The sequence below is a fragment of the Fukomys damarensis genome, unplaced genomic scaffold (genome assembly GCF_012274545.1).
Source record: "Fukomys damarensis isolate Sample0158 unplaced genomic scaffold, DMR_v1.0_HiC HiC_scaffold_16, whole genome shotgun sequence".
Classification (NCBI taxonomy): Eukaryota; Metazoa; Chordata; class Mammalia; order Rodentia; family Bathyergidae; genus Fukomys; species Fukomys damarensis.
The window spans coordinates 135,254,965-135,276,579 of record NW_022900928.1 but is presented as its reverse complement, the minus strand read 5'-3'; the positions used below and the strand labels follow the sequence as shown (position 1 = coordinate 135,276,579).

The 21,615-nt window shown below is 58.9% G+C and overlaps 2 protein-coding genes and 1 long non-coding RNA gene across 4 annotated transcripts; 2 read left to right on the top strand and 1 right to left on the bottom strand.

Moving 5' to 3' along the window:
- Positions 1-313: 313 nt before the first annotated feature.
- LOC104870869 (golgin subfamily A member 2-like) lies at positions 314-2,664 on the top strand. Its single transcript, XM_010636642.2, has 7 exons — positions 314-609; positions 1,204-1,413; positions 1,493-1,565; positions 1,777-1,856; positions 2,137-2,290; positions 2,390-2,468; positions 2,563-2,664. Exons 1-6 carry the CDS (start codon positions 364-366, stop codon positions 2,449-2,451), a joined length of 825 nt encoding a protein of 274 aa, XP_010634944.1. The 5' UTR covers positions 314-363; the 3' UTR covers positions 2,452-2,468; positions 2,563-2,664.
- Positions 2,665-2,745: 81 nt separating this feature from the next.
- On the top strand, positions 2,746-3,591 carry LOC104870868. 2 transcript variants are annotated; one of them, XR_782643.3, is made up of 3 exons: positions 2,746-2,855; positions 2,937-3,066; positions 3,147-3,591. It is a non-coding gene; the product is annotated as an uncharacterized LOC104870868 (long non-coding RNA). The 2 variants fall into 2 exon arrangements; XR_004517384.1 differs by having other exon boundaries at positions 2,934-3,066.
- A 7,285-nt stretch (positions 3,592-10,876) lies between these two features.
- LOC104870867 (otospiralin) lies at positions 10,877-12,094 on the bottom strand. Its single transcript, XM_010636641.2, has 4 exons — positions 12,012-12,094; positions 11,772-11,859; positions 11,619-11,642; positions 10,877-11,072 (listed from the first exon to the last, which is right to left on the bottom strand). Exons 1-4 carry the CDS (start codon positions 12,048-12,050, stop codon positions 10,888-10,890), a joined length of 336 nt encoding a protein of 111 aa, XP_010634943.1. The 5' UTR covers positions 12,051-12,094; the 3' UTR covers positions 10,877-10,887.
- Between the last annotated feature and the right edge of the window lie 9,521 nt (positions 12,095-21,615).

The following is a 21,615-nucleotide window of genomic DNA, read 5'->3' as shown; positions in this document are numbered from 1 at the left end:
GACCTGGGAGTTGGACCTGATCGCTGGCTGGGGGTGTGGCTTACCCTGACCCCAAGGAGTGAGGTGCATTCAAGGGCACTGGGCCAAACAGAAAGGGCTCTGTGCCAGGAGCCAGCAATCCTGTCATCTGTCTGAGCCTCTGTGTCCCCATCAGAGAGAGGGGTGCTGTGCCCACTGCCAACCCCCCACAGGAACTGTAGGGGAGAGCGCTTTTTCAAGACTGGCCTCCATCGGGCAGGAGAAGTCATGCATGAGGAAGCCAAGGTTTGGGGCAAGGAGCGTGAACTGGGCTGAGCACTCAGCACAGTTCCTTTCTCCCCACAGCACAATGGGGCTCTGCAGGCCTCCATTGTGAAGTTGCCCATGAGGCAGAACCCTGCTGGAGCCTCTGCTGGGGGACAGGGGATGATTCTCCACTCTGCCCTGCCCCATGGTCAGCCAGATTGGCAACTCGGGCCTGGCTGTCTCGGTGGCATTGATTCCCATTCTCCACAGGCAGAAGAAAACCACCAGCTGGCCAGCGCGCTGCAGTCAGAGCAGCTTGAGAAGAAGGCGCTGGCCAGGAAGCTGCGCGAGCTGCAGGAGAAGCTGTGTGAAATCACAGCATTGGTAACTCCCACCCCCTGGGACTATGCAAGGACAGTCGTGCCACCCATGGGGAGGGGAGGTGCTGGGCCAGGACTGATCTCTCACAGCTCGGGGACAGGTGACCCCAGAGTCCTGCGCTGTGCTCCTGAGCATTTCTGTGACTGCTTCCAGCTCCGGGCCTCTGACAGGTAGTGGAGGGTGGGTCTGGACTCTGCCTGGGTCCTGATTTCACTGTTCCTGCTGGAGGCCACAGAGCCCTGAAAGGAAGATTCAGGATAGGAGGGGAGGCTCCTTGGGTCCCAGCAGCTCTGTGCATTACATCGCCAAGCCTGGGTGCCCATCACTTGAAAAGGATGTGGCATTGTCCTCCAGACCTGGTGCGTGAAATGAGACAATGCGTGTGAAGTACAGGGTGTGGGGAGAGTGCTTAGTGCCTGTGGGTCAGCTTCCTCTGATTCTCCACAGCTGTGGTCTGAAGTCCAAGTGCTGGGGAAGGAGGCTCTGGGCTTGAGGCTGTGTGCAGAAGGCCAGGTGGTCCGAGTTCCCCCGCCACCTTCCTGGGCTCCAGCTCTGGAGCAGCAGGCCCCCCTGTCCTCACCTCTGGTTCTTCTGCAGATGGCGCTGAAGAGCCAGGAGGCCCAGCACCTGCAGCAGCCGGGGGACCAGCTGCTGTCCCAGGTGTGGCAGCATGCTGAGTCCTGGCAGCAGTTGGCCATGGAGAAGGAGGCCCTGTATAGGCGCGTTCTTCTGCACAGAAACTTGGCAAGACAAGCTAAAGAACAGCAAAAAATGGTGGCCCTGGACCGAATCTGCCAGGAGATGCAGGTGATGAAGCTGCTGAGGCGGGCCCTGCGTGGGGGGCCCCCAGCCTCCTCTGACTTCGCACTTTGCATGCTGCCCACAGGAGGACCTGAAAGCCTCCAGGCTGCAGGAGGAGCAGGCAGCCCCGCTGAGAGTCCTGGCCCTGGCTGGGGCAGGTGAGTGGAGCTGCCCGGGGCAGGGTGGGCTGAGGAGCGCTCTGAAACTGAAAGTGGAGTGGGTAGAGACCTCTGCGGTGCAGCTCATTCTCCCCCAGGGGGTGGTGGCCCAGGGGACCTGACAGGTGGGTGCAGAGGGGCCTGGGGCCGCTCTGCCTCCCTTGTGGGTCTCACTGGGAACTCTCCTGGCTGCTCCCATTTTTCAACGAAGGGGACATGAAGCAATGGCCTGTGGAGGCTCCGGGGTCCAACACCACCATCCCGGAAGACTCAGGCACCTCAGAGGCCTTGGTGAGTATGACTGCACTGTCTCGTCTCCCCGTGTTTTCCCTGTCTCCCACTGTGTCCCTTCGCACAGCCCAGTGCCTTGGTTTTCTCACCCTCTCGTTTCCGTGGACCCCACACCTTCCCTGACAGTCTTTGCTCAGACCTTGTCCTCTGGCAAGCACAGGTGCTGGTGAGAGCGGGGAGCTCCTTTCTGCTCCTTTCCCCTTTGTGTCAGGAGTGACCCCTCGGGAGCCACACCCACTTCTGCAGACTGCATTTTTCTGATGGTCCTAACCTTGCCCAGGAACACCAGGCTCCGCTGCCCAGAGGCCTGAGGCAGCAGAATGGGCAATGCCAGTGCGTGGCCCATCTGGCGGCCCTGATCCAGGACACACCTGTGGAGGGGGCTCCCAACCCCAGGAGCAGTGGTAACCGTGTACCCAACCGGGAAGCTGCAGGTGAGCCAGTCCCACCTGGCTGGGAAGGGTGGGCAGGGCAGGTGGGCATGGAGCCCTGACCCTGCTGCTCTGGCTCCTTCTGCTGCTGGGGTCTTGCAGGAGGAGGCAGTGACCAAGGAGAGACGGGGGGAGCAGGAGCATCACTGTCCGGAGCTCCATGAGGAACCGGGTGACACTGGTGAGCGGGCCATGGCCTAGGGAGCAGAGGCTGTGAGGTGTGGGGTTGGGAACCTTGCAAGTGATGCCTGACTGCTATCTTCCTCCCACTGCAGAGCTCGCTGCCATCTGCCCCAGAGAGTGGGTGGTAGGGAAAGAAGAGGGGCATCAGGAGGAGGAGGAGGAAAAAGAACAAGGGGAGGAGGAGGAAGAGAAACAAGAGCATAATAAAAATGATGAGGAGGAGGAACAAGGGGAGATGGAGGAGAAGAAGGAGGAGGAGGAGGTTGAGGATGTGGAGGAGGAAGAAGAGGAAGAGGTGGAGGAAGATGAGGATGCGGAGGAGGAAGCAGAGCAGGAGAAGCAGCAGTTCAGCAGCCAGCTGTGCCCAGGCCCGGAAGCGCTGCAGGTAGGCTGCACATCTCCTGGGCGGAGTCAGGGTGCCCACCGCGCCCTCTCCCTCTGGGTAAAGCTGCTTGTGCTGCAGCAGGTGGCGCTGCAGCAGGACGATGGCAGGTCCTGTCAGGCCCAGTTGGTGGCCACCGCACAGACCCATGGTGAGGAGCCCACGGCAGGGCCCAGGGGCACCTGGGACGTTGCCGCTTCAGCCACAGACGGTGGTGAGTAGAGCCTGGAAAGGGGTCAGGGACAGGAGTGGGCATGGGCACAGCGCTCAGTGCCTGCTGCTCTCTCTCCCAAGATCCTCCAGAGCGGAGCCCTGCTCACCCTGAGGAGCCCCCAGGAGAAGAGGCCCGGGCGGGGTCCTCCCCACAACCCCAGCTGCCTGAGAGTGAGAACACCATCAGGGCCCAGGCTTCGTTCTTCATCCCTTTGTGGGGTTTTTCTACCTCACTGAGGAAAAGGACACCATGCACCTTAATTTGATTGAAAGTCTTTCTGGAGAAGTGGGGCCAGGGCTCTGCCCCCACTGTTCCCCATTCAGTCCCTGCCTCCCTGTCCCTACTCTCCTCCCCCCTCCCTGTTACCTACCCCTTTAGGAGCAAGGGAAATGCCACAAATTTCCAGCTCAGTGGTTCCGCTGCCTACCTCCCAGGCTCAGGGACAAAGTTTGATCTCCTGTATGTACAGATATTCCCCAACATAAACAAAAATGTTCAGAAATGTTTTAAATAAAAATTAGAAAATATTTTGTTTTTATACAACTTCTTTATGGGTCAGAAGGACAGGAAGAGGAAATACAGATGGGATCGTGGTGCGCTGGTCCCACAGGTCCTGTGGAATTTGATTTCCGTGCTTGGGAATGAATGGCTTCATTTGGCTGCCTGGCCTGGCCTGCTCCCCTCCCAGGGTCCTGGGCGGACTGAAAATGGTAAGGATGGAGGAGAGTCACCGCCAGCAGAGGGCGCACTGCGGGCTTTGCAGGGCCCCGGTGTCTGAGCTGGTCCAGCAGGGTGGGGTGGCATCTTCCTGTCCTGTCGCTTGGATGCTGCGAGGGCAGGGCAAGGGCACCGCCATGGGGGCTCCAAGGACATGCTGCCCTACCGGGCCACAGACAGGAGTCAGATCTGACAGTGGGCAGGGAAGGGAGTGGGCAGCATCTAGGGGTGCTAATGTGCAGTGCAGGATTTTGAGTTCCCGCCCTGGTCCTGGGCCCGCCAACACCCAGGGGCTGGTTCCTCGTGTCCAGCCCTGCCCAGTGCAGGCCCCAGCCCCCCTTCAGCCAGGTGGAGTTTGCGGCCCTGCCCCTTCGTGCTAGGACTCGCTGGTCCATCTTTTGGTAAGAATCCTGTAGGTGACTGTTCAGCAGCCCTGGATCTCTGAAGACGGGTGACTCGACTCCATGCTATGGACGCAACTCGTATTCCACCAGATACACAGGAATCTTGTGCGGACAAGGTGTGGAAAGGGCCATGTTAATCTAAAGTGCCCCTCAAACGTCTCCTGTATTTTGAAGTTGATGGATGCGGGGTCAATGGACTCATTCTCTAGTTTTCTGCTTTGTCTCCGAGGCTACTGCAGATAGGGCCAGGAAAGGGCTGCATGGAGCACCTGCACTGTGCCCAGTGGGATCCTGGCCAGCCCATCCTGAGGCTGCAGATTATGATTACTTCCTGGTTCATTTGGCAGGCGACCTCTTTTGTATGGGAAAACATCCTCCAGTCTGGGCTATGGCGGGTGTGGGGCAACATGGCTCTGTCCCCTCGTAGGTTTGTGGGCACAGTCTACATGGAGTCCCGTCTTGGGCTCACCTGCACTGTGCCCAGTGGGATCCTGGCCAGCCCATCCTGAGGCTGCAGATTATGATTACTTCCTGGTTCATTTGGCAGGCGACCTCTTTTGTATGGGAAAACATCCTCCAGTCTGGGCTATGGCGGGTGTGGGGCAACATGGCTCTGTCCCCTCGTAGGTTTGTGGGCACAGTCTACATGGAGTCCCGTCTTGGGCTAAAGGGCAGGAAGGAGTGTGTCCGGGGTCCTCCATTGTCTGTGCCTCTCTTTCCCCTCCCAGGGTCGTTGGTTGGGAATGAATGGCTTCATTTGGCTGCCTGGCCTGGCCTGCTCCCCTCCCAGGGTCCTGGGTGGACTGAAAATGGCAAGGATGGAGGAGAGTCACCGCCAGCAGAGGGCACACTGCGGGCTTTGCAGAGCCCCAGTGTCTGAGCTGGTCCAGCAGGGTGGGGTGGCATCTTCCTGTCCTGTCACTTGGATGCTTTGAGGCCAGGGCAAGGGCACCGCCATGGGGGCTCCAAGGACATCCTGCCCTACCGGGCCACAGACAGGAGTCAGATCTGACAGTGGGCAGGGAAGGGAGTGGGCAGCATCTAGGGTTGCTAATGTGCAGTGCAGGATTTTGAGTTCCCGCCCTGGTCCTGGGCCCGCCAACACCCAGGGGCTGGTTCCTCGTGTCCAGCCCTGCCCAGTGCAGGCCCCAGCCCCCCTTCAGCCAGGTGGAGTTTGCGGCCCTGCCCCCTAGTGCTAGGACTCGCTGGTCCATCTTTTGGTAAGAATCCTGTAGGTGACTGTTCAGCAGCCCTGGATCTCTGAAGACGGGTGACTCGACTCCATGCTATGGACGCAACTCGTATTCCACCAGATACACAGGAATCTTGTGCGGACAAGGTGTGGAAAGGGCCATGTTAATCTAAAGTGCCCCTCAAACGTCTCCTGTATTTTGAAGTTGATGGATGCGGGGTCAATGGACTCATTCTCTAGTTTTCTGCTTTGTCTCCGAGGCTACTGCAGATAGGGCCAGGAAAGGGCTGCATGGAGCACCTGCACTGTGCCCAGTGGGATCCTGGCCAGCCCATCCTGAGGCTGCAGATTCTGGTTACTTCCTGGTTCATTTGGCAGGCGACCTCTTTTGTATGGGAAAACATCCTCCAGTCTGGGCTATGGCGGGTGTGGGGCAACATGGCTCTGTCCCCTCGTAGGTTTGTGGGCACAGTCTACACGGAGTCCCGTCTTGGGCTAAAGGGCAGGAATGGAGTGTGTCCGGGGTCCTCCATTGTCTGTGCCTCTCTTTCCCCTCCCAGGGTCGTTGCTGTGGAAGGGCTGTGGGAAACTCGTCCTTTTTCAGGACCCCTGTCCTGGTACAGGCTTCACAGACCACACGGGCTCCTCCTTCCATCCAAGCCTCTCCCATGCCCTTGCCTGAACTCCCAGCTTCCCAACTCCAAAAGAGACCCCAGGGAACCTCTGCAGCAGACAAGGAAAGAGGGAGAGCAGCCCCCAGGGGTGAGGGCAGGCAGCCCTGTGACCGTGCACATTTCCTTGTTCCAGGACCAGGCCTTCCTTTGCCTACCCCACACTCTCCTGCCCTCAAAACACAGGCTGGCGACCCTCCTTCCGGGCTCTTCCTAGGGGCTCCAGAGGGGAAGGAAAATGGAGCAAAGTGGCAAGAGGGAGAGAGGTGCAGACCTCAGCTGGCTGGGGAGAAGGGGTCTAGGCCTAGAACATGGGGCTCCTGGGGGTGGAGGGAGGGGTGGGTGGGGCTCCAGCGAGCCCTGGTGGTCCTGCTGCAGTGGCAGCCACAGGAGTTCCATCCCTGGCCCAGGCCGTGGCCACTTGGGTTGTCTCTCTGGTTGCTGGAGGTGCTGGTGTGGGTGGATTTGATGGAGGTGGGGGCGGTGCAGGCGGAGGTAGTGGCAGCTGTGCACCGGCCTCGTGAGGGTGAAACCCTTCCCAGCAGAAATCCACTAAAGCCCCTGCTGACCAGGACTCCTAGGCCTTTGGCTAAGGCCACTCCCTCGTGCAAACCACCCATCTCTTGGTCAGCACCTATAGATACAATCAAGTGGTTTTGTCAGGTGCAACTGCAATCAGGATTCTGCACACAGCGCAGGTGCTCTGGGAAGGTGGATGCGGTGCTAGGTGACCTCGAAAAGGCACTGTGTAGGCAGAAACAGCTCAGACTCCTACACAGAAAGACCCACCTCTCCCCCTGCAGTGCCAAGCCCACCTCCTGGCCCCGCTCCCTGGAGAGCGGAAGCCCACCACTCTGCCCCCCAGGGCCGGCACTCCAGCCGCCCCAGGACACAGGGGATGGACGGAGCTGAGCAATGAGGATGGGCCAGGCTCTGGGCTGCAGAGAGGGGAGGACACCCGTGTTTCAGCCACACAGTGCACAAGAGGGTCGTGTGGCAGCTTCCTCCTGCGGCCCCCACTCTGGTTGATGCCTGTGAAACCTCCCTCCCCAGGGGACCCCTCCTCCTCTCCGAGTGCTGAAGAGGCTCTAAGCATGCGTGGGTTTCCCCAGTGAATTCCAGTGCTATCCAGGGATGTTCACCATGGGGAGTACAGCCACTGACACACAGGCAATGTTCTAACTTCCTAGTCGTCATGGAAATGGAAGTGAAAATGACACAATGTTGTCTGCAATGTGCATGTAGAACTGGGAAAAGATCCATACTGTGTACCTCAGTGACACACATTTGCGAATAAATCCTAAGAACAGAAGGGTTAGACAGATTCAAAAGTTACTCAGAGCATTTTAAAAGACCTTTTTAATTGTGATAAAGAACACAGAAAGCACAATTAGAATCTGAGTACAGCTGAATGAATCATCCTACAGCAACCCCAGGGTGAGCAGCATGGTGGCACCCGGTGGATCCCGCCCGGTCCCGGAAATGGCGACCCCTTGAAACCACAGCTTCCCCCTCCCTCGGTGGGGAGATGACCGCGTCCCTATCTCCCCAGACTGCAGATACCACACCCAGCATGCACTGGTCAGGACAGCCCAGCTCCTAGGGGTCCGCAGGTCAGTGCCCAGGGCCTGCGTTCTTGCCTTGGCCTCTTCGCTCCGCAGCAAAGGAGCCCTGCTGGAGACTGGGTGAGTGCAGGCAGGACTGCGGGGTCCCTGGCCTCCCCAGACACTGTGCATGGCGCTAGCACAGCACTCCGGAGGCAGAGTGTCCAGGACGTGGGTTCCTTCTCCCAGCCTCTGTGCACAGCACACTCCTCTCCTAAGCCCAGGCTGAGCTCACAGCCCTGAAGGTGCCTCTGCAGGGAGCCCCTACTTTTCTAGTACACTTAGTATGTGCAATCAGTCCCTGTCAGCCATTCCCAACCTGCCTAAGCACAGGAACTACACCAGGCCATTTTTGTACCCCTTAAACTTTGAAAAAAGAGAATGGGCAGCTCTGACACCCGAGAGTTGGCCTGACAGTCCCAGCTAGGCTGTAGTATCCTGCTGCTGAACCTAGAACACCGTGCATTAGACACCCGACAGGGTCGGTCTGTGACCATGCTGGAAGAAACAAGAGAACCAAGACTATTTCAGGACCCGGTACAACCGTACAGAAAGAAACCAGATCACGGTGAAAGCACAGAAATGCACGAATCCCTTCTCCATTCTAAGAAGAAAGACGCTGGCGCTGCTTCTTTCCCAGTTTGTCACCCATGCTCCTGACCTCCTTCCTTGTGGACAAAGTTTATTAGGCGGCCTGATCAGAAAGCTGCCCGCTGCCGAACAGCACCCACTCGGGAGCAGGGCCCACGTCCCTCCCAGGCCGCCAAACGCCAGCTCACAGCCTGTGAAGGTCTCGCTACCCTCGCCTGCCAGAGCCCCGCAGCGCCGCCTCCCCTATCGTGGTGGGTCGGGACATGGCTCCTCCGAGGACTAGGACGGGATCCCTGCTGGTAGCCGGGGCAATGGCGGCCCAGCTGACCCCGAGGGCCCCGCAGCGGGGCCCGGGTCTCCGGGGCGTGGGTAGGGCGCCAGGCCCCCGAGGCTCAGTACGCCAGCCCGGCTCCGAAGCCACCCTCACCCCGCCCTTCCGTGGCCGCCGCCCACAGCCTGCCTCACCTCTTTCAGGTCCACGTAAGGCCCGGCACCCTCAGGGAACGTCTCGTCCACAGCCGGCTTCATCGCTGACCTGCAGCTCTATACTCACTTCCGGCTCGCGACTGCATTTCCGGCGCGCTCCCGCCGGACAGATTTAGGCCTTGGAGGACCGCGACTCGGTGGTTTTCCCGCAGCAATTTGGGACCTCAGATCCCAGGCTGCTGGCTGCTTGTTGCTTGTCTGCGCAGCACTGCGCCTGAGCTGCGCCTACGTGCCAAGGCGACCCCTGCTGTCCCTAACCCAGGGAGCAGCAGAGCCCGGAGAGGGTGGCTAGGTCAGAACCTCGGGAAAGCACGCCACTTCTGGACCACCCCAAAAGAATAGAAAACAGGGTCTGGAGGAGGGGCCGGTGCACCCAGGCTCACTGATCCCAACAGCCAAAGGCTGCAAACAACCGGTATCCACCAGTGGGTGGGTGGGCAAACACGGGGTCTGTGCATATCCTGCAACACTGCTGAGGCCTCGTGGGGTACAGAAATCCTGACTCGTGGGCAGAGCAGAGGGGCTCTTGGGACATGCTCAGTGAAATAGGTCAGTCCCCGCAAGGCCAAGACTGTCTGATCCCACCAGTATGAGCTCCCGACCCAGAGTAGGCAGTTCATAGACAGCTCCCTAGGCACGAAGTGGTGCCGGGGCAAGGGTGGGGCTAGTGTCTGATGGGGTCTGCAGTTAGTGTTATCAGAGGCTCAGTTCTGTAGGGTGAAAAGGTTCTGGAGATGGATGGGGTGGTGGTTGCACAACCAGGTGATGTACTTAACACCACCTAAATGTTCAGGTTAAAGGGGAAATTTTATATTGTAGTATTTCACAGTGATTTTTAAAATATGAATAAGAAAGGGGAAAAAAAGAGGAAGATGGTAAGAAAGGAAGGGAGAATTGGAGCTGAAGACAAATGCTTCCTGGTTAACGGGACTGTGGTCCGGCTGTGAACCAAGGCCAGGTGCCCAGCCTTGTAAGATCAAGAGTTCCAGAGCTCTTACAGAAGCCCTACCCTGAAATCAGATCACCTGTGGAACACCCTGGCCTGCTTTCAGCGAGAGTCCTGCCAGCTGGTTTATCAGGACCACTGCCTCCCCACCACGTTGCCCTGGGTCACTGAGTCCTCCTCCTCCCCCAAGCCCACCCTACTCTTCACTGTTGATCCTCTGAGGCCCGAACTGCCGGGCTGAGTCCAGTCTCCCCCACATCTCATTGAGGTGCTCCCTGTGCCTATCCCGGTGGTCCCGCACAGACTTCCTTACCCTGCCCTTCTAGTGTGTTTGCTCCATGTTTTCTGTAACAGCTTTCAGTAGGAAGTGGGCTTGGCGCAGGGCTGCTGGAAGGGGACAAGGGTGCCGAGGGTCAGGGCTGAGGAGCAGGACAGACCAACAGAGCGAAGCCAAGATGGGGGTTGTGGCTGGGCAGGGTCAGCCCGGTCTGAGCAGGTGGTGCAGGGCACAGAGAGAAGACAGCAATGAAGACCCAGGTGAGGCTCAGAGGCCAGGTCAATGCGTGTCACCTGGGCACCAAGGGAAGGTCAGACCTAGGGAACCCATAGGCTGGTGGCCCAGAAGAGCTGCCCATTTGGTTTCTTCCATAGCAGGTGTGAGTCAGGGTCTCCAGTCTCCCTGTGGTTTGCACACCTTGGGGGAGGCTCACCACCTGCACCGACGCTGCCATCAGCACACATCCTTCCTCCTTCAGACTGCTCAGGTGACAGCCTGGGCCCTGCCTTCTTCACTTCCTGCTGCTCCCAGATGTGAGCTGTGCATGAAGCATGGACGCCTGGCCCAAAGTGACTACTGTCTACTTCTGTGACCTTGGGCTGGACTGCCTGTACTGGCACTGGCTCCTCTAACCAGCTGCGGTAGCCACAGCTAGTCAGCCTCAGTTTCCTCACCACAGTCTGGGGAGCTTCATCCCGGCCCCCCAGGGTCATCATGAAAACAGGAGGAGAGGCTCTGATGCCCTGTAGGCTGGAACTGCACACATTTAATGAAGAATAAAGCCAGGTTCACCTGTGAAGTAGCAGAGGGGCTGGGCAGAGCTATTTTTGAAAGAAACCCACAAGGTCTGCTGGAGCCTATGGGGCAGAGGCCAGTCGCCCCACCAGTGGCTCTGGCAACTCCGGATCTGCCCTGAGGTGCAGCCAGTGCCACTCAGTCCTCCTGGTAGGGGACATGGAAGCCCAGGATGCTCCCCAGAGGAAAGTGTGCAAAGAAGGTGCGGGCCAGGTCCTCCACCTGGGGGTAGGCGCCCTGGGTCTGGAAGTACTGCTTGTAGTTCCAGAAGTCAGAGGCGGAGAAAGGCCAGTAGGGCATTGCTGGTGCCTCAGCGTAGGGGTCTGCAAACATAGGACACCACCTCAGGGTGTGCCCCACAGTCCTGTCCAGGGCTGGGCCTCCACAGACTGGGGGCAGGTGCATGGCAGCCAGTAGTGCCTGTGGGGAGGTGACCTTCCTGGTTTGGAGAAGGGGTATCTGGGGTCATTCCCAGAACAGAGAGAAGCAAGGCCTGAAAAACAGGAGGAGGAAGGAGAGGAAGCAAGGCAAGGCCGAGAGGAGGAGGTCTGGCCTTGCCGGAGGAAATGCTGAGCAGGGACAGTGCGTGTGGAGGGCATGGGGGAGCTAGGGCAGCATCTGGTGGGGTTTCAGAGGACAGAGACCCAGAACTTGGACAATGACCATCCCAATGATACTGGACTGAGTTAGAACTTTGGGAGAGCCCAGGGCTGAGCCTACGGCTAAGGATGAGAATGGCAGTGCTACCCCTACCCCTTGGCTCCCAGCAGGCACAGCTCAGCAGGCAGCCAGGCCCACCTCCCAGCAGCCTCTGCCCCCCCCCACCTGGGTTGATTATTAGTGAAAGGACACACAGGAGAGCACCCTACCTTCCTCCTGCACTGGCTTGGCCCCTGTAAGAGAAGAGGAACGCTGTCACCTGGGGCCACCCTGGAAGGCCTCCAGGACCTAAACTCCACGCAGGAGGGCTAGTGCAGCAGGGAGGAAGATAGCAGGGCTGTGGGGACAGGGTGGGCCCTCACTTGTGAGTGGCCCCAGCAGAAGGCACAGGGCCAGCCCCGGCACCACGCAGGCCTGCATCTTCCCCAGGTGCAGTGCGCTCGGGTCCACCTGCAGTAGGGACCCAGAGTGCTGAGACCACCAGGTCCCAGCCAGCCTCCTCTGCCTGCCCCAGCGGGTGACCCTCGGGAGGTCAGTGTGCTAGCAGTTTCCCTCTGTGTCTGAGGGACACCCACACACCCACCCCCACTGGCCATACTTACTTCCGACGCCTTAAGAGACTTCGTTCTCACTGTGCACATCCACCCAGGAACAGCCTCGCTGTCCAGAGGGACCTCACCACAGTCACTCAGCCCAGCCGTGCAGCCTGCAGGGTGTTGCTGCCAGCTCCAAGGCTGCTCTTTATAGGAGCACTGGGGACCAGGAAGGGAGTGTCACCTGCCTGAGCCACCGCCAGACTGAATACTCCATTCCCAGCCCAATCCCTGTGGGCTTCTGTCACCCTGCTGGCCAGCAGAGGCACAGGATCCAAAGATCCAGTTGAGAGGAAAACATTTCTGCATGGGCCAGGGCTGAAATCCTCAGGACTGAATTCAATGTCAGTGCTTGAAACAAACCCAGTTATTCTCCTCCAGGAGAGAATTTCTTGGTCTGATATTGGGGCTGGAGAGAGACCCGGTAACCGAGAGCTGCCTCAGGTGACAAGCAAGCAAGGCTCCCCTGGAAGTCACTGCAGCTCCTGGTTGGGCTGGGCCCACAGGACACCTGCTGAGCCGAGTTGAGGGCAGGAAGTGTGGGTCAGGCTGGACCCCATCTCCAGACCAGAGCTCCACAGCTCACACAGGCTCCTGAGGTCCGTCACAGACTGGGACATGGTCCCAGCTCTGGGAGACTCCAAGTCAGCCTCTGCCACTGCACAACAGTGCCCACCTATCTACCCAGGTAAATGTGGCCTGCTGACCCTGCCCTTGAGTCCCGACACCCCACAAATGCACCACGTCCACGGGAACTCTCTTTTGTCACTCCTGCTTTCCAGGGCTCTTCAAGGAAGCCGGGAAAGTCCTCACCTGTGTGTTCTGAAATCAGGGCTCCCAGCTTTATCCTAATCTCCCCAGTGTCCCAATCCCAATGAATAAGGACTCATTCTTTCCCAAACAGTGCCCTACATTTAAATAAAAACCCAAGAAAGTATACATTCAATTTGTATTGTAAGGCAGCCACCTACCACCCAGGACTCAGGGCTTCATTTCTAGAAATCCAGTCCTTGTGGCTTCTTTGAGAGCAGCTGTTTTGGGGTCCCCAGGACCACCCTAGCCCATGACTGACTAGAAGAGCCACAGTCAGAGAGCCCGTGGCCACTATCTATCACAGCAGCAGGCACATAGGGGATCTGCAGAGAGTAGGGACCGGCAGAGCCTGGAGGGACCAGCAGGAGCTCCATCATGAGCCATGGATGGGCCCCAGGCGCGGCTCCCTGTCCACCCAGATGGCCGCAGGTCTAAGGTGATGGAAATGCACCTATGATGTTAGACAGTCTCATAACGTGACACGTTCTGTACCTTTATGACTATTTTCTTCCTGAAAGACTACCTAGAGAAGGTCTCGGAGTAATAACAGCAATGGTATTGAATGCTGGGTACATTTGCCTTTATTTCTGGGTGTGTATGTTTTCTGTAATTTATTACTTTTATGCAAGAGAAGAAACACTAAGGATAGCCCAGCACCACCAGTAGGCCCTGTTAGTGCTCACTGCTTGCCCAGCTGAGTGGACTGCGAGGACCCCCATGGCCAACATCCACTTTCTCTCCACTGGTGTCCCTGCCTGGATGATGCACCTTTGCCCCCACTCTTCTGTTGGTCTGTCCCTTGCGCTCTGCAGCAAGGCCCCAGGGGGTTAAGTGTCCATGTTGGTGAGGGCTCCCACCACCCTCAACCCTTAAGAATCACCAGGGCTCCTGTTAAAATTCAGGCTCTCATTCAAGGGCTGGATCCAGGCCTGGGCAGCGAAGCCAGGCAGGGTTTCAGCCTCAGCTGGACCGGAAGCACCTGGAGGACGTGCTGTAAGGCACATCTGTACCAGCCCCCAGAGTTCTGCCTCAAAAGCTCCAGTGGGCCAAGGAATCTGCATTTCCAATACATTTTCTGGCATGGTGAGCTGGGCCAGTTTCTTGCCTTTACCGGAGTGAACATTTGGACCACGTACTTGTGTTTGAATAGCCTCTTTGTTCAGCCTCCTAATATAATGGGCCAGAGTGGGCCCAGGTACTGTTGGGTTTGACACCTATCCAGTGACTGCTCTGTAGCCTGGCTGGTCAACACTGCCTGGGGTCAGTCACTGCTCTCCAGCCTTTGTCATTGTCCCCCAGCCCCATCCCTGCCCCACACAGGACCCTGTGGACGCATTGGTGGCCTGGGGAGGGCCACTTTTGTGGGATGGGAGACAATGCAGTACACAGGGCCAGTTCTGGTGGACAGAGGTCATCCTGTGGCTTCCCCTGGCCCAGAGAAAAAGTGACTGCAGGCAGCCTCAGCATTGGGCAATTCAGAGGTCTCTGGCGCCCCCTTCTGGCCATCACAGGACACCAGGCATGGCCGGCTGCTGTGTCACTGGGTGGGGCAGCTGGCAGGCCTGGGCTTTAGAAACCTTCCTGCCCATCTGAGCTCCAGGACACCTGCTTCTGCTCGTCCAACAGGAGCTGTCCCAACATGAGCACAAACATTTCCTTGTGGTTTAAAGTCCCGAGACCACAGGTCCTCAGGACACGGCTCCAAAGCACAGTGGCTTCTGTCCCTCCTCCCCATGGTCACCTGCCTTCATGTGCTGTGGACAAGTCCATGGTGCTCCCATGGTGTGGCCTCTGTAGAGCCTCCAGTGAAGCTGGGAGAGCTCCCCTCCTGCCCTGCATCCGCACTGGGGCCTCTCTCACTGCCTCCACCTCCTGCCCTGCTGGGCACAGGCCTGCAATCTTCACCACCACCTCAGTCCCCCAGCTCTGCACTCAGTGACACATCCTCCATCCCACCCTGCAGGCAACAATGCCCCCCTGCCCTGCTGAGTTCCTGGGTTCCTGGCTCAGTGGGCAAGGCCAGGGAGTGTGCAGACTGGACACACAGTGGGCAGAGCAGCTGTCCCCCTTCACCCAGTGAGCCAGAGCCCCTTTCAGCCATCTACCCTGCTGCCCCCGCTGAGTCACAGGACACAGTGACAACCACCTCCACTCCAACCAGCATGAACTTCTGTCCCCATAGCCCTGAAAGAAGTGACCTAGGTCCCTGGGGAAGGGACGTCTCCTAATATCATGTTTGTTCTCAAGCCCTCAGGTTTCCACCATACTTGCTGTTTTAATCAAATTACTTAGTCAAACATCATGACATGTAAGGAACATGAAAAGACTTTTGGATGAAAAGTGACTTGGAAAGACCCACTGAAAATGGCCAAATCAGATGTGGTGCGACAACTTTAAGGGACAGGAACTGCAGTGTATATCTAGAAGACCTGGTGGGGTGCCTTCTGGGATCCCCTGGGCTCTAGGCTCTGAGGAACCAGAAGTAGGCGTCAGGTCCATGTGTTACTAAGAGTAGGCTCCAGGGGGCACCATGCTCAAGGCCTGCGCTGCTGGGCCCCTGCCCCGTTCAGGCCAAGAAATAGATGGTCAAAGAAAAGCCCCTACTCCAGGTCACAAGCTTGGCCGCTTTAAGGTCTGAAAGTTAAAACCTTTAAGCATATGGCTCTTCTTTTTAAACATTCTGTTTCCTCCCTTGAAATGATTGTGAAAATTTCTGAGCAGGTCCCAGTCCAGTCCAGGAGAGGATGCTCCTAAACCAAGAGGGAACCTGGCCTGAGTGGGCAGTGGGGGTCCAGGGGGAGGCCTGGAAGATGCAGGATACCCCATTGGATTTGAACTTCAAATAATTAATACTTTTCTGGTAGTTTTTCTCATATAATGTCAGAAACAAACATAAAAAATGTAATTCCTTGTTTCGCGGAAATTCCAGTTTCACCTGTATCTTCATTTGCTAGATATGGCAGTGCTGTGCTGGACAGAGCCCTGTGGCCCTACCTGGCCGTGTTGGCAGTGAGAAGGGGCCCCAGCTCACACCCCCAACTGCCAGCATGGCCCCACCCTTGGGCACAGGGCAGGCAGCTCAAGGCCCAGGAGAGCTTTCTGAGGTGCTTGGCCCTGGAGCCTGGGGTTCACATTTGGACACCAGATGAGCAGACAGAACAACTTAGTCAGCTGAGCTCGTGGCCTGGTCACCAGGGCCAGAGGGAGCCTGGTGGACCCAGGGTGTCTGACAGACCCTGCTCCCCGATCGGCCAGCACCGGTGGGGCACCGGGACCGTGACTCATCAGGACACACCAGCACTGCGCGAGCGGGGAGAGGCATCCACCCCTTGGTGCTCCTCACCTGCTCCCTGAGACCCGGCCATCTTTCTGGAAGTGCTCCAGGCCCGAGGCCACCTTTGACTCCAGCCAGGACTTACCTGAGGTACAGAGAAGCTGCATCTGTGGGGTGGCACCAGCACCCTGACACACAGGTCCGGGGGAAGGGGCTGCCTGGGACTCATCCATCCGGGTCCCTGGCTGCCGTGCGTGTCCCAGCTCCTGGAGCACACGCTGCAGAACCATTTCACAGTGACCCAGCCATCTCGTCTGCTCTCCTACCCTAGTGCTCTACCCACCATGTTTCCAGGAACAACTAGGGAAGGGCAAAATGTGGAAGGAAGTCCTGGACCCCCACCTTGTGGGCTGCGTAGGTGGCAGAGGCCCGTGGGGGCCGGTCCTGCTCTCTGTGCAGGTCACACCCAGGAATGACTGGCTGGCAGACAGGACCTGACCATGCATCACAGCGCTCCACCCACCGGACTCCTGCAGAGTAGCCTGGTCCCTTCAGAGGTCACAGTAGGGTCTGGGCCCTTCCTAGGCACAGTGCTTCTGGGTGAGGCCTGGTGAGGCCCGGTGCTTTTACAGACAAAGCCATGTCTGCCACAGACCTGTGCACAAGGCCTGGCCTTCTCAGAGACTGCAGTGTCCTCAGGCAGCAGCCTCCCTGACTGAGGAGACTCACTGGAGGAAGGAGGGGCCAGCACCCCTCAAGCTCTTCCAGTCTCTGACCTCAGGGGTTCTGGGAGCCAGGCAGTCCTGAGTGGGGACCAAGCACATTTGATAGCAGCCAGGAGGGGACAGCTGGGTTAGGAGAACCACCAGGAAGTTCTCTGCATGGTCATTCTCTGCCCGGTCATGAAGGGGGCTCCAATGTCTGCAGGCACAGGGGGATCTGGACAGGGGTGGTAGAGGGCATTGGGCATGGAGGGGTCCAGTCCTGGGGCTGGGAGACAGGACTCGGGTCAGGGCAACTCTGTCCAAACCATGGGGCACCTGGGGACACCCACATCAGCCTCCTGAGGTCCAGGCAGGTTCAAGCTTCCAGAACCATCACGCTAGACTCTAACTGCAAGAGGAAACCCGGGCTGGGCCAGCTCCTGTCCTGAAATAGATCCATTGTTTACCCCTATTCACTGCTACATAAAAGCCGAATTTATGGGAACTGGGGCTCAGCGTGTTTCTCAGCCTGGCTGGGGCCCTGGGCAGTGTGGCTGTCCTGCCTCCCTGGGCCTTTGAGGATCTCTGCTGGGAACCAGCACCAGCCTCGGTAGCTTCCCCTGCAGACCGCCTACCACCCGCTGCTCCTGACTTTCTGGCTCTCCCCTCCCTGGCATTCGGTGGAGAAGAGAAGATGAAAAAAGAGCAGCCTGGCCCTCTCACTCCAGGGCAGGTGTCCTAGATTCTGCATCCACGGATCCGTCCAGGAAGCAGGCTCTGTGGGCCCAAGCATGGGAAGGCGGGGGCGTGCACTCCGCCCTCTGGGCCAAGAACCATGGCTGAGAAGGAAGGGCCAGATGTGCTTTTGAAGACTGTGCTAAATCCAGCTCCTTGGACGTCTGGAAGGCTGCTCTCCATCCTCGGCCCTGAAAGCAGAACTGTCTCCTGTTTGCCGGCCCAGTGAGCGCCAAGAGGCTTGCGCCCCACAGCTGGGGAGACACCTCCCAGGTGGGAAAGAGACTTGAGGCCCCTCTGTGAGTGAAAACTCCGAGGCCACACAGGATCTGTCCCCACCTGGCCCTAGGCTGTTGTTGGCTCTGCTGCAAAGCAGCCCAGGCCACGTCCGTGTGCCCCACTACGGTTTCCGCTGAGCAGCTCGAGGACACTGACACAGGCCTGGACCTCACACTGCGTCCCTGCACCCAGAGCCTCTGCAGTGGGCACCAACCATACACGGTGGGGCATTGACCACACTGCTGGCCTCCACACTTGAGATGCCAGGGCCTCCCCTGACTCAGGACAACCCGGGATGTCTGGGACGTCATCACACTGGGGCACACACTGGGCCTTCTCCGGGGTGGACACCAGTTGTTCGGCACCCTGGGCAGTGATGCTGTAGCAGGTGTTTTAACTCTTGTTCTCGGCTCCACAGGGCCAACTCCCCAAGTGGGGCTGCAGGGAGATGCAGGGCCTGAGCTCAGGAAGCACAGTGCTCAGGAAAGTGCTAGGGCGGGTTCATTCCCAAACCTTCCAGAACAAAGCAGAAAATAACAAAACACAAAACTGAACTCGATAGCATAAGGGAGCCAGTGCAGCCTTGTCTGCAGCCCTGCCTGACCTCTTCGATGTCCAGTCTGGGCTGGCCCTTGTGATGGAGTTGCTGGGCACTCGTGTGGAGTTGGCAGATTATTGGGGTGGGGTGAGATTCCAGGAGCAGGGCTTGAGCTCAGGACGACACTCACTGGGCAAAGTGTCCAAGCTCATGGTTTCAGAGTGAAGCTCCAGGCCCTCTGTTGCTGGAAGGCCAGGCAGAGGCCGGAGAGGCCCACACCCAGGGCCTCATCAGGCTCTGCCACCCTTTCTCAGTCTCTTCTGTGTTCCCACCTGCTCGTCCCAATGTGTGGAAGCCCTGTGCCCACCACGCTTTCCTCCCAACCTGCCCCTGTGTGGAGCACAGCTCCCTATGGCACCTTCCTGTCCCCTGCCAGTGTGCAGGGCCCTGAGGGGCTGAGGGGCCTCTGCCCACCACCACTCACTTGGCCATCTGCAAGTCTGCTCTTAGGGCAGCCGGGGTGGAGAGGCCAGGCCTGAGCATGCCCTGCCCGTGGTCAGAGGCCCTCTGCCTGGCTGGCATCGCAGGCCCGGTGCCCACGCTCACTCCACACTGAGTATGCCCTGTGGTCGGTCTGCTGTGAGTCGCCATCCAGTCCAGGCTGAAGGTAGGGAGGGACAGGCTAGGGGTGGAGCCAGATAGGCCCACTGAGGCAGAGCAGCACTGAGGCGCCCTGAGGGGGTGCTGTGGACAACAGGCAGTGTCCCAGAGGAGACCTCTGGAGTTTCCAGCATCAGGTTGGAGCCTCCCCAACGCGGCGTAAGGGTACCGGAAGGGATGGGGCCGCCTTCCTGGACCTCAGCCAATGAGGGGCCAAGCAGAGCCTGGAGGGAGATGGGTGCTGGAGGTGCAGGGCTTCCTCTGCCACCTCCCAAAGCACCTGCCTGACCCTGGGATTAGTGCCTGGGGACCAGGATCTGGGCTGAGCTTTGTATGAACTGTGTCTCCTCAAAGACAGGCTGAGTTCCCCACCCTTGGCAGCCAGGCCTGATTGAATAGCCCCTGGTACCACATGCCCGCTGCCCTCCTAGAGGCCAAGGTATATGGGAGCAAGGCCATGTGGAGACAGGCAGAGGTCAGAGCGCTGCTGCCACCATCCAGGGAGCCCTGGGCACACAGTGGGAGAGATGAGAGGACACGACCCAAACTCAGCCTCCAGACAACAAACCCTATGCCCCACTGGGCAGCACCTAGTAGAGCTGGTGGCACTTGGAGGGACCCTCGTGCCAACAAAGTTTCTCCTCCAGAGGAGAAGCTGTCCAGGCCGCTTCCGAGTGAGCACCTTAGGAGCAGGCCGACCAAAATCACACTGAGAACCCAGATCCTGCTCGTGAGACCCCTGCAGAGCTCAGCCCCAGATCCAGCCTCCATTAAGGTCCAGCCACCCGTCACAGAGCACCCACCATGGGAGAGCCAACCTGCGCTGCCCAGAGTGGCCAGGCCAGAGGCAGGGGGTCTGAGTCCAGGCAGAGGGGCATTCAGACAGCACCACATGTAGCAGGGCCTCCAAGGTGTCCTCCAGCTATGAGGGGCATCAGCAAAGCTCATGAAGCTGAGGTTCGATGGCAGCAAAGTACCAACAGCGCTGTCCTGGTGTGGCTCCGAGGAGGCTTTTACACCATTCACGCAGGGCCTTTCCTGCCAGCTGCAGAGCAGGGCCACTGGGCTCCCTTGTGCTGGGGAGGACGGAGAAGGGGAGCAGCCCTCCGGCAGGGTGGTGGCCTGCTGCACAAGAGCCGGGGCCAGGCGGCCATGTGAGAGCCACTGCAGAGGCAGCCTTTTCTAACGCCACCCCTAAATGTCCCGGAAAGAGCCCTTCATGGACCTGAGGCCAGAGTGTGGCTTCCAGGCTGCAGCCCAGCTGCATGGCCAGAGGCAGGCCCAGCCTGCACAGACCCCGTTGCCCAGCTGCCCTTCCTCATCTCTGCACAGATACAATCCAGGGGTTCCCATGCTGGGACCGCTCAGCCATGGAGCGGAACCTGTCAATGGCTCCTGTCTCCAAGCCACCACGGGATTCACAGATGCTGCCAGGGGAAATTGCTGTCATGGCCCCAGGCCAGGATGGAGGAAGGCCATCCATCCAAGTACAGAAGCGGGGGACCCCTTCCTACCAGCTCTGTGCAGCCTGCTGTGGTTCTGGTCCTGGGGCAGAGATCAGAGGTACCTCAGCCAGCACTTAAAAAGCAAATGGCCCTGTCATGAGAGTGATGCCTGCTGTCTCAGGTCATGACTGACTCGGCACCACCGGCAAGGGCACCAGTGTGGCCACTACACACAACAGAGCAGCAAGCCCACTGCCTGCTGATGCCCAGGGCCCCCAGCTGACCCACTGAACTGTGGCGGCTACTGCAGCAGAACCTGGCACAGATGGTCAGTGCAGTGAGCAGGTCTCACACAGGCAGGGCTGGAGCCAGCCCCAACTTTCATCTGCCCACTAGGCTACCCTTCCTAAGATAAGTGCTGGATAGCAGGCTGCCACCCCAAAACACCTACTGTGTGCAGGGCTGTCAGGCTGTGCCTTTAATTCTCCCAGTACCCTCACCCCACTACCAGCCATGGGCACTATGTGCCATCCCAGGAGGGACCCACCGATGCCCGGGTATCCAGTGTGGGTGAGGACAGGTGTGAGGCATCGGGCAGCAGAGTGCAGGGGCAGGAAGGAGTGGCCTGGCCAGCCCTCCATGGCCCCCTATGGTCCAGGTGCAGGGCCCTGTGTGGGATGGAGAAGGTCTGCTCCCTCTCCTCTCAAGCCCTGGCACCACAGATCAGGAACGGCGGGTGCCAGTGTAGCCCTTGGGGCCACAGTGCCAGGGGGAGGGCAGCCAGGGAGGGCAGTGACCTGACCCACAGGCCTGGCCTTCTATGAGGTCCGGCCTCTCCTAAGGCAGCTCCAGCATGGGCTCTCCAGCATGGGCCAGGCTACCACCTCTGATGGTGTCCACAGGGGATGCAGGGCTGGCGTACATGGGACTGAGGGCCCCTGGCACGGCTGGGGTGCAGTGGAAGCTGCCCATTGGAGAGCAAGGCTGGCACAGCGGGGCAGCGCTGGTTGTTCTGTGAGCTCCCTGCCAAAAGCACAGCCTCAGCCAGAGGCCAGCCCTGCTCCTCAGCTATGTGGCCTTGGCAGGGTCCCCGAGCCCAGGGAGGGCCGCAGCGCCCTGCAGCCAGTTGCTCCCTGCCAAAAGCACAGCCTCAGCCAGAGGCCAG

Coding starts and splice junctions, on each gene's coding strand:
- LOC104870869 (XM_010636642.2), top strand. CDS start 364: ATGAGGCAGAACCCTGCTGGAGCCTCTGCTGGGGGACAGGGGATGATT. Junction 1,566..1,776: donor CCTGGCCCTGGCTGGGGCAG/GTGAGTGGAGCT, acceptor TTTTCAACGAAG/GGGACATGAAGCAATGGCCT. Junction 2,291..2,389: donor ACCCAACCGGGAAGCTGCAG/GTGAGCCAGTCC, acceptor GGGGTCTTGCAG/GAGGAGGCAGTGACCAAGGA.
- LOC104870867 (XM_010636641.2), bottom strand. CDS start 12,050: ATGTGCACAGTGAGAACGAAGTCTCTTAAGGCGTCGGAA. Junction 11,643..11,771: donor TCTGCTGGGGCCACTCACAA/GTGAGGGCCCAC, acceptor CTTCTCTTACAG/GGGCCAAGCCAGTGCAGGAG. Junction 11,073..11,618: donor CAAGCCAGTGCAGGAGGAAG/GTAGGGTGCTCT, acceptor CTATGTTTGCAG/ACCCCTACGCTGAGGCACCA.